This window comes from Monopterus albus, unplaced genomic scaffold (assembly GCF_001952655.1).
Source record: "Monopterus albus unplaced genomic scaffold, M_albus_1.0 scaffold202.1, whole genome shotgun sequence".
In the NCBI taxonomy this organism is placed as follows: domain Eukaryota; kingdom Metazoa; phylum Chordata; class Actinopteri; order Synbranchiformes; family Synbranchidae; genus Monopterus; species Monopterus albus.
The window spans coordinates 807,773-817,538 of NW_018128082.1; the positions used below are offsets into that span (position 1 = coordinate 807,773).

At 41.3% G+C, this 9,766-nt stretch overlaps 1 protein-coding gene across 2 annotated transcripts in view; it reads right to left on the reverse strand.

Moving 5' to 3' along the window:
- Nucleotides 1–9,766, reverse strand: part of igf2r (insulin-like growth factor 2 receptor) — a 42,895-nt gene that overhangs the window by 17,918 nt on the left and 15,211 nt on the right. For both annotated transcript variants that reach the window (XM_020618240.1, XM_020618239.1), the window contains 20 exons: nt 9,606–9,743; nt 9,118–9,268; nt 8,859–9,027; nt 8,557–8,672; nt 8,209–8,368; nt 7,474–7,650; nt 7,279–7,374; nt 7,081–7,182; nt 6,141–6,303; nt 5,382–5,558; nt 4,958–5,107; nt 4,627–4,805; nt 4,458–4,545; nt 3,995–4,198; nt 3,750–3,880; nt 3,198–3,301; nt 2,556–2,689; nt 1,703–1,899; nt 1,326–1,452; nt 1,058–1,189 (listed from right to left, as the gene is read on the reverse strand). In XM_020618240.1, the coding sequence (XP_020473896.1) occupies nt 1,058–1,189; nt 1,326–1,452; nt 1,703–1,899; nt 2,556–2,689; nt 3,198–3,301; nt 3,750–3,880; nt 3,995–4,198; nt 4,458–4,545; nt 4,627–4,805; nt 4,958–5,107; nt 5,382–5,558; nt 6,141–6,303; nt 7,081–7,182; nt 7,279–7,374; nt 7,474–7,650; nt 8,209–8,368; nt 8,557–8,672; nt 8,859–9,027; nt 9,118–9,268; nt 9,606–9,743 (2,895 nt within the window). The remainder of the gene's footprint in view (nt 1–1,057; nt 1,190–1,325; nt 1,453–1,702; nt 1,900–2,555; nt 2,690–3,197; nt 3,302–3,749; nt 3,881–3,994; nt 4,199–4,457; nt 4,546–4,626; nt 4,806–4,957; nt 5,108–5,381; nt 5,559–6,140; nt 6,304–7,080; nt 7,183–7,278; nt 7,375–7,473; nt 7,651–8,208; nt 8,369–8,556; nt 8,673–8,858; nt 9,028–9,117; nt 9,269–9,605; nt 9,744–9,766) is intronic.

Below are 9,766 nucleotides of genomic sequence, written 5' to 3' on the forward strand. Positions count from 1 at the left end.
GAGTATATGAAATTAAATTTCTAGGTGTCATAGTTGATGACAAATTCTCCTGGAAATCTCATATCAGATATGTTCAGCATAAAATAGCTAAAAATATATCGATATTGGCAAGGGTTAGATATATTTTGGACGGGAAAGCACTACACGTTTTGTATTCTTCATTGATTTTACCATACTTAGAGTATGGCGTTGAAAACTGGGGAAATACATACAAAAGCTCACTTCAACCATTGTATATATTACAAAAAAGAGCGATAAGAATTGTGCATAAGATGGGGTACAGGGATCACACCAATGGAGCTTTCATACAATCTAAATTGTTAAAATTATTCGATTTAGTGGGATATAAGACTGCTGTGTTTATGTATAAAGCCAGGAACAATTTATTACCTGGTGGAATTCAAAAACTATTTAATGAAAGGGAAGGGGGATATAATTTTAGGGGTCAGTTCAATTTTAAAATCCATGCTATACGTACAACCAAAAAAGATTCTGTATTTCCATAAGTGGGGCAAAACTATGGAATAATTTAAGTGTGGACATAAAAAATAGTAATAGAACTGACGAGTTTAAACATAAATATAAAGGTATGTGTCAATCAAGATATATGCAAGAACAGGCTTAATGATTAATTATATGGAACATTGTGGGTGTGGTGTATGAATGTTAACACTGTAATAATTCTTTAATATATTACTTGTGTGGTGTAGAAGGAAATTATCTATGTAGAGATACTGCTTGCAAAATTATGTGTGTTGACATATCAACTGTCTTTACATGCTTGAAAGAATAAATCAAATCAAATCAATATTATCTCATGGGCATCTCATATCCACAGTTTCACACATACAACAGTCAAATACTGCAACATACTGAAGAAAAGCTATTTTTGTCATCGACCTCTCAGCTCATGCCACTACTGCAAGCATAATTTCACCTTCCCAGCTGTTTGGGCACAGAACAGAGGAGTGGTGGTGTTTATTCTCTAAACTGAAGGCTAAGTAAGAAACAGCTAAAAGAAGACTTGGGGATCTGGTCACTGGATGGATGTACATACCAGATTCAGGGCTGCATCCGGTGATGGACACGTTTGCACAGATGTTCATAAAGTACATGTTCCCCTCTTCCCGATGATCAGTCACAATGTAACCACCTTCCTTTGATAGGGTGTTCAGGTCAAAAAAATGGCCTGGGGGGAGGGGGGTTAAACATTACCATTTTATTAACATGCATATTTTTCCACATTCACTCTAAAAACGTCTGCTTTCTACCATCATCAGAAAGTAAAACAATAAAAGCAATGGATGACTGTTTGAGCGTCTGACCTGTGGCAGGGTTGGCGACCCTGCAGTCGTCGTGCTGAGTGCTGTTCAGAGGGCAAGCAGCAGCTGTTAACCACAGGAAGGTGTACACACAGTCCTCAATGACAGAGATCCGAGTAGGCCGGGAGTCCTGTATGGGGGATATGAACATGTCCATAGGCAGCAGGGGCTTTTAAACCAGTGGCCTTGGCCTGAAATTTTTGCTTCACGACAATCATGTCCAATTAATATAGGTCCAGGCTTAGATGAAACCTGGCTGAGGCAGGTTTAACTTCATGTGTTACAGACTGACATGAGACTCAGATTCAGGCTACAGGAGTATGTAATACATTGCTCCAACCCTAACATGTTCTGTATTTCTTGTAGCGTGTGTCCCTCACCACTTTGTCCTTGTCACACTTGAAGCGGATGATGCTGCTCCTCTTGCGGCTTCCATCAGGACAGGCTTCGCCACTGGTGTACCGCAGTTTCAGGACATTTCCATCCCATGTAGGACCAGACTCCACCTGCCCCAGACTCGTGTAATTATCTCCATCCTTCAGGCAGGATGCTGCACTAGAGGGGCATGCCCATGAACCTATTGCATGGTGAGCAGAGGGTCAACTTTGGATTTTTATTGGAGTCATTTTCTTCAACAATGCATATTTCAGTGTAACTTTAACAGAAGTGAAATACAGTGACACAAGTAAATCAGAAGGATGACCAAAGAATATCAATAAAAAATCCAGACTATCCAGTTTTGTTTTTTTGACTGTGAAGAGTGTGAATGTGCTTCCACTACACAGCTATGGCAGGTAGAGCCTACGTGTGCAGCCTTTTTCAGCTCACAGTGGCCATGTCTGTACATTTCATCTCTGTAATATTTAACACACCTTTAACACATCTCCTGACCAGACAGTGCAGCGTATGTGCATATCTGGTTGATTATTCCTGTTTTAAGTGATGAATAGTAGTGCTGATGAAAATCCATGAACTAGGTGACAAACATTGCATTCCCAATTCAAATTCCAATTCCCACCAAGCTGCTTTACCGATGTAAAGCAGCTTGTCCACAGAAAAGCAATCAGTAAAGAGTAACATAAGCCTGATATTTCAAAGTACAAACAGGGCCAATTATAGCATTCTCATTGCTTGGCGCAGGACGGATCAAGCTGACAAGGGCCCATTAGATGCTACAGCATTACTGTATGCTTTACTGAGTGAGAAACACAAATGAAGAGCTTGCATACTGACCTGGCTGCTGCACCAGCGACCTGCACACGTTGATGTAAAACTGTTTCGTTGTGTCATCAGTAGAGTGCTCCACCTCCCAGTTCCAGGAGTCCATAGCCAGAGGGGAGAGGTCGTATGAGTGCCCGTGACCGTCACTGAGGACAGAACAGACAAACAGGCTGAAAATCAACAAACAGTGGGTAATTCTGTAACTGTGATGGTCGAGGGGGACAATTGCACCCATCCTGGTTTATTTCTTAACAATACACTTGATTCAACTGCCTGAAATCACTAGATAAGATGAAATAACTATTTATTCTAGGAAATTTTTATTTGGCAGAACACTGTAAAATCTTTTGTTTCTTTCTCTAGTAGATGGATCCTTCCCTCTAGGAGGTCAACTCAGGGACACTAGGAAATGTAAAAACGGGGAAATCTGTGGCCTACAGCTACAGCAAAACTTTTAAGAACCGCACAAAGATAAAATATTTATTCACTCAAAATTAGGTAGTTTTGCCACATATAAAAACTAACAGCTCATTACAGATTAAATAAAAACACCTAATTAACTTGCAATTACTGAATGAAAATACTGAAAGGGAGGAAAAAAAAAAAAAAGAGGGAGCAGGAGGAGGGTGACGTGAGGTGGTGGAAGGCTGTTACTTGTAGGAGCAGCTGGTGGTTTTGACTGGGATGCAGGCCAGAGCGGTGGGCCAGTTGAACAGGTAGGTACAGTCTGGAGTCTCCTTGATAAACTGTGGTGCTCCCTAAACAAGTAAAGAAACAAAACACACATAAAAGTCACCATCACCAAACAGCTGTTTCCCTCTTTGTGTCTGTTGCATTTCTCCTTCTGTGGGAATGCTGTGCTTTTTGTTTTTATTTTACTGCAGACGTTGATGTAAAACGGTCTGATCCAACAGCGTTTATTAGATTTTCATGAGTGACTTAAAAAAAATGAATAATGTCCATGCAGTAACTTCTGATAAGGTTGAGAGTAACTTGCACACTCGCTGTCCGTCACTTACAGAAAGATCGATGCAAACAACAAAATGCTCATATTGTGAAATGAGCAAATTTCTTTCAGGGATTAAGTTACTCTCAACCTTATCAGAAGTTACTGCATGGACATTATTCATTTTTTAAGTCACTCATGAAAATCTAATAAACGCTGTTGGATCAGACAATTTGCTGCCTTTGGTGTATAAAACTCACAGGCTGCATGTCAGGGTGGCAGGAGAAGTAAATCTCAGTGGATCTGTTGTATATCCTGTGACAGGTATCTCCATTGGTGTAATTCAGGATGAGCTGGTCTCCCACATAGCTGAGAATCTGGTTTGCCATTCCTGCATGTGTGAAAACACGCACACACACACACACACACACAAAGCAGATGAGTACAAGAACAATGACACAAATACTACATCAAAGATGAGATTATCCAGCAGCAAATTCCATACCTGCATTTTTGTGGTTGTTTTCCTTCACCTGGCAGGAGGAGACCTCTCCGATGCCACTGTTGGTACAAACGTCTCTCTGGAGCCCCCCACAGACCGACAGGTGGTAAATGTACCCCTCACTCCCGACAAGATAATCTTTTCCCTTCAGAGAGCTCAGGTTGAACTCATAACCGCTTCTGGGATCCCGAACCCGGCAGTTATCACCTGGGAGGACAAGTTCAAATAATGTCTGGATTTTGGATCATGTTCTCGTCTCTCCTTCCTCACCATTTAATCAGTATTGGTGGTCAATACTGTCCTTCTATTAAAACGTCATTAGGCACCTCTTAAAATGGATTTATTCCATTCTGTAGTGCAATAAATAATTTTTATCTGCAGAAATGAACCAACAGGGGCAGTTTTAATCTTAAAATTTTGGCATCCATGTTTCTCAACACACTGTCACAAACACACGTGTGATTACCTTGAGACTTCCTGACCGGGCAGGCTTCAGATGTCCTCCAGACGAAGACATATTCACAACCATCTTTGCGGTCAAACATAGGGGAGCCCTAGAAATCCAGAAACAAAACCTGTGGAGACAGTTCATGGCCGACAACACGGTTGATCATGAAGAGAGCTTTAATACTCACTAGGTTGTGATCACAATGGAAGATGATGCGTGTTGAATAGTGGGATGTTGAACCACATGGGTCTCCGTTCTGATATACAATACTGATGGAGCCGTCCTCTGCCACCTGTGGGACGGACTGCACGTATCCCAGGTTGAGACTTTTCCCATCAATCATACCACAAGCACCCAGGGGTCCCGCTAGAGAGAAGACAAGAACATCTGACATCTTAGTTGCCATTTTGATTTGACAGACTATAAGCTGGGTGGCATGGTGGCGAGGTGGTTAGCGTCTTTTCTCATGTATGTAAATGTGGCTGGACTATGTGAGAACCATGGACGAGCATACTGACCAGGACAGTCTTTCCCAGTGGGGGGGAGGGGATTGCAGACGTTGATGTAAAATGTGCGTGATTTGCCCCCATCTGTATCTACAGCGATCCAGGGGCTGTCATCTGTATTCCGGATCAGGTGACTCAGGTCATACTTATTACCGTGGGTATCTAGAGGAAGCAGAAAAGGATATTTACACTAGAAAAAGGAAAGGTGTGCAAGGGCTCATTTACAAATGGATTAATTTACCCTTGCTGACATCACCTCAATAAGAAACATTAACAATCAGAGAAACAAGAACACAAACTTTAATTAAAAAAATGACCTAATGTAAAATAAAAATGTGCTGTTTACAATTTTAGACAAACAATAACCACATGACCTGCAGAGACTACATACTAATGAGTTCACTGTGTGTGTGTGTGTGTGTGTGTGTACCCATACCACTGATCTGGCAGTCAACTGGAGCAGGGATGCACACCAGGGCAGTGGAGAACTCAAAGACGACGTCGTGCACCACATGGCTAGATACAGAGCTCAAGCTCTCATCCCGCAGTTTTAATGATCCAGGGTGAGAGTTTGGATCACATACAAAGTAAATGGTGAAGGTGTCCCGAGTTGCTGAAAACGAAGAAACATTTCAATGAAAAGAATGAATAATGTGCAGTGAAAAGTCAAACTGAAGTCAAAATACCGTTTTGCTAAGAAACTCTTTGGATTTGTTTTGACTTGTCTTCCTCCTTGGTCAACATTTACTTTAGGTTGACCTTGTTTTTCTGCAGTGCCAACACCCTTTTAGTTTCTCCAGGAGAGGCGAAGTTTTGGTTCAGACTTGCGGCACCTTGACTAATTTAATATCTGTGTGGTTGGGTAATAAAACAGCACAAGCTAGAGGACACTACATTTAAGTTTGTTGAAGAATAATGTTGCTAACATCTAAACTAATACCTGCTAGCATTTACTTACATCTCATGTCTTAAAACCAAATATGTCCAAGCACTTGTATTGCAGCACTGAGCATAATTTTAGTTATTGGTGTAAAAGGGAAATACTCAGTATAGATGGTTTGAATGCAGTTATTATAAACACCACTGGACAAAAACCAAAGCTGAATGTATGTAATTCATGTAAAGTATGTTTAAAATGTTGACTTCATTATTATAGTTGAAGGTGAATTAATTTGAACTTTTATATCCTTGTTACCTGTTGGACTATCCAGGCGTCCCTTATATGTTAGCTGGAGCAGGCCATCAGTCGAATACTGGAGGGTCTTCTCCACCCCCACTTGGCTGGAGGGATGTCCGTCCTCCATTTCACAGCCAGCCATGCCTTGTCCACACTCTGCCAAGTCTGAGCAGATATTCACCTGCAGGGTGGGAGGTAGCAGAGATTACTGTATACCTGTTGAGTTTTGAAGGGCGCATTGTCACTACAACGCAGAGACAGGAGGAACATCTAACCCAAACAGAAAAAGACAACACTGCATTTACTTAAAACTACAAATGTCTTCACACAGTCAACTAAAATCCAGACTAGAATAACTTGCAGGGGCTTCACTGGTATACTACTGCAATGTTATATTATTATAGACCTGAAACTATTGGTCACCTTATCAATTTCCAAATCAAAAGAAAGATCTATTAACCATTTAAACCATTTTCAGGCAAAAATGTTACTTTTCTAAAATGTTAAATGATTTATCTCTTATTTTATACATTATTAAACATATAGAAAACAACCTATTTGAACTCGTCCTCTAGGCAGTTTCCTTTTTTCACTGTTTTCAAACATATATAGTCAAAACAATTAATTGATTAACTGAGAATTATCTAAATAATCATATATAATAAAAATAACTGCTGTTAGTCTTAATTTTTACGCATACTGTATATTATGTATTATCATTATTATATGTGTGTTTTATTTATAAAATAGCAAAATTCAAAAGTAATAACTCCATCTTGCACTGGTGCGACAACCTGACAGATGATATCAGAGCTGTATGAAAAGCTGCGTGCACGAGCAGCTCACACACAGTGAATATAAATGCACTGTCAGCTCACACACATTCAAGCTAAGCATGAGAGCTGCATGCTGAGGACATGCCTTACTGCTGGCAGAGTACTGTCCACGTGCGTCTTACCAGGAAGTCCTTGCCATTTGCTTTTGTCTTGTATCCATTCTGTGTAGCCAAATGCTGAAGGTTGAACTCAAAGCCAGTGTTGGGGTCCACCACAGCACAGGTCTGAGGCATCAGACAGGAAAAAAGAATGTAACACCTTTTAAACGATTCCAATCATTTGGAATTTAAGAAGCTGTATGAATATACAGTTGAACTCACTTTGTTCGTTATGGTGTGGATGGCACAGGCTGCCCTGGTCTCCCACATGAAGTTGGCAGTACAGTTCTGGTACATGAGGAATCGTGGGCCTGTAGACTGCACAGTGTGGAACGCAAGTTACACCTCAGACACATGCTAAATGTTTAGCGTAAACAAATTGCACTCCACTGTATTACCGAAACTCTGCTCCCTTACCACAGTTTCTCTGGAGCAGACCAGGTGGATGCGTGTTGTGTATGTGAGCTTCTGTCCATCCGACACGCAGACAGAGCCGTCGGTGAACTCCAGCAGCAGCTGGTCCCGTCCCTCTATGACCGGCCCTCGCTTGGAAATACCCATGTTGCTGACTGCCACAACTTCCTTTAGGGAGCCCTGGAGACAAAGGGGAAGAGACAGATCCTAAAGTTCATATCAGAGATCACTTGTACTCTGCCTTCACTGGTATAAGGAATTCATTTAAATGTTTACACTGACCACATCTACGGTTCTGTCTTTAAAAACAAAGAGCCACTGTTTGCCCTTGCTTTTACCTGCACATGGAAATAACATAATAATGAAGGCAGTATATCATTTTATGACACCGTTGAATATAAACAGCAGAAACATGCAGAGACTACAGCCATAAAAAAAAAAGATCACGGCGTGATGGGATAAGCTGTATGATGATAATGCACATGAGTCATTTGACAAGGCGTCTCTGACCATGGATGCATGGACAGCGCTTACAGCTGAATCCTATGTGACAGTCACCTACCATTATATAAGCAACTGAGAAACAGAGTGCTGCAATGCGGGATCAACAATCTGCTGCAAACACAGCATGTGCAGATGTGATGCTTTCACATCACTGAGAAAAGCTGTGGCTTAGAATCAACTAGAAAATGTTGACAGTCTTAGCACTAATTAGCCTCCTATCCCCAAGTCACAGACCTGCTCGTATATGTACTTCATTTGGCAGACAGACGCATGACGGTCGCAGCCCATCACAGGGTTGATAGGCCGACATATATTGATGTAATACTTCTTCCGGTTCATGGTATCAGACAAATCCATGACCAGCCAGTTGTTACTGGAAGTGGAGCGAGACAAGCTGGAAACAAAACAAGGTAAAAAAAAAAAAATAGGTGAAGAGGACAACAGGACGGTTGCAATAACAATGTCTTTCTGATTTTTTTGTGAATATTTGGCCAAATATGTTATGTGAATGTTGTTTTATGGTCAAAAAGAAGCATCTATAGTGTTTCTTAACAGACTGTGCCAGATGTAGCCATGCCCTACCTGGATAAATCGTACTGTTCAAAAGTGACGGGATCTGTCACCAAACACTCATGAGGCCTTTCAGGACATGCGTAGGATGTATACCAGCGGAAGTTGTATGTGTACTGGTCCTCAATCTGCATTCACAAAATCAACGCATTATTTACAGCTACAGAAATATTGTATAGACAATATACAAATCTTGTAAAAATGGGAACAAATACACTGTATACACAATATAAAGAGACAGTTTAAACAGTGAAAGAGGGAGGAATAAAGAGACAGTTTAAACAGTGAAAGAAAAATGGAAGGGAGGAGTTTACCTGGAATTCGGGTTTTCCAGCTCCAGCTTCTGGGTCACAGAGGAAGGAGATGAGAGTGGACCTCCGGGTGTGTTCTTCGTTGTTGTACTGGGAGCCGTTACTGTAGGTCAGCTGGATCAGGCCATCATAGTAGGACAGACGGGAGTTTGCCTCCCCAAGACTCCAAGCGCTGAAGAGGAAACGCAAAAATATGTGGATGTGCTTAACTGCAGAAATGTACGCGTTTGTGCCTTCTTGCCTCCCCATGGCTCCTCCTCACCTCGTTTTGGCCTGGCATGCTCCGGCCTTTTCAGGACAGTTGGTCACATTAACGGGACCACAGACATTGATGTAGTAGTTATAGTCTTCACTGGTCAGGTTGTAAAAGCCACCATTGACTTTGGAGAGAGGCGACAAGTCAAAAGAGAAACCTATGGAGCAAGAGAGGTTAATTAGAGAGGATTACACAGTTACACAGTAACAGTAGCATTAGTTAACTTGTTGATGAAAACTTAGGTTCACTCAAGATCTCAAAGTAAAAAAAAAACTAGCTGAACAAGACTGTGCAAGAGAAAATCAGGATTAAATCCTCAAAACATGGTGAATCTCTACACAACAGAGATTTGTTTTGTGCATAAAAAATTGTTTTTCCAGACACACATTCCAAATTAACCCCGAAGCAAATTTCTCATCTTTGCTCATCTCCTGTGGTTCTCCCCTTTTTTTTTTGGTCAATTAGAAACCATCAAACTTGTGCGTGCGTCATACCAGCCTGAGGGTCCTCCACTTTACAGTCATCTCCCTTTGTCTTTGAGAGGACGCATGCAGCGGCAGTGTACCACTCCAACTCGTAGATACATCCATCAGATGAAATGCTACGAAGGACCGGTGGGCTTTTGAGATCTCCTGCAAGAAAACAAGAAGAGGGA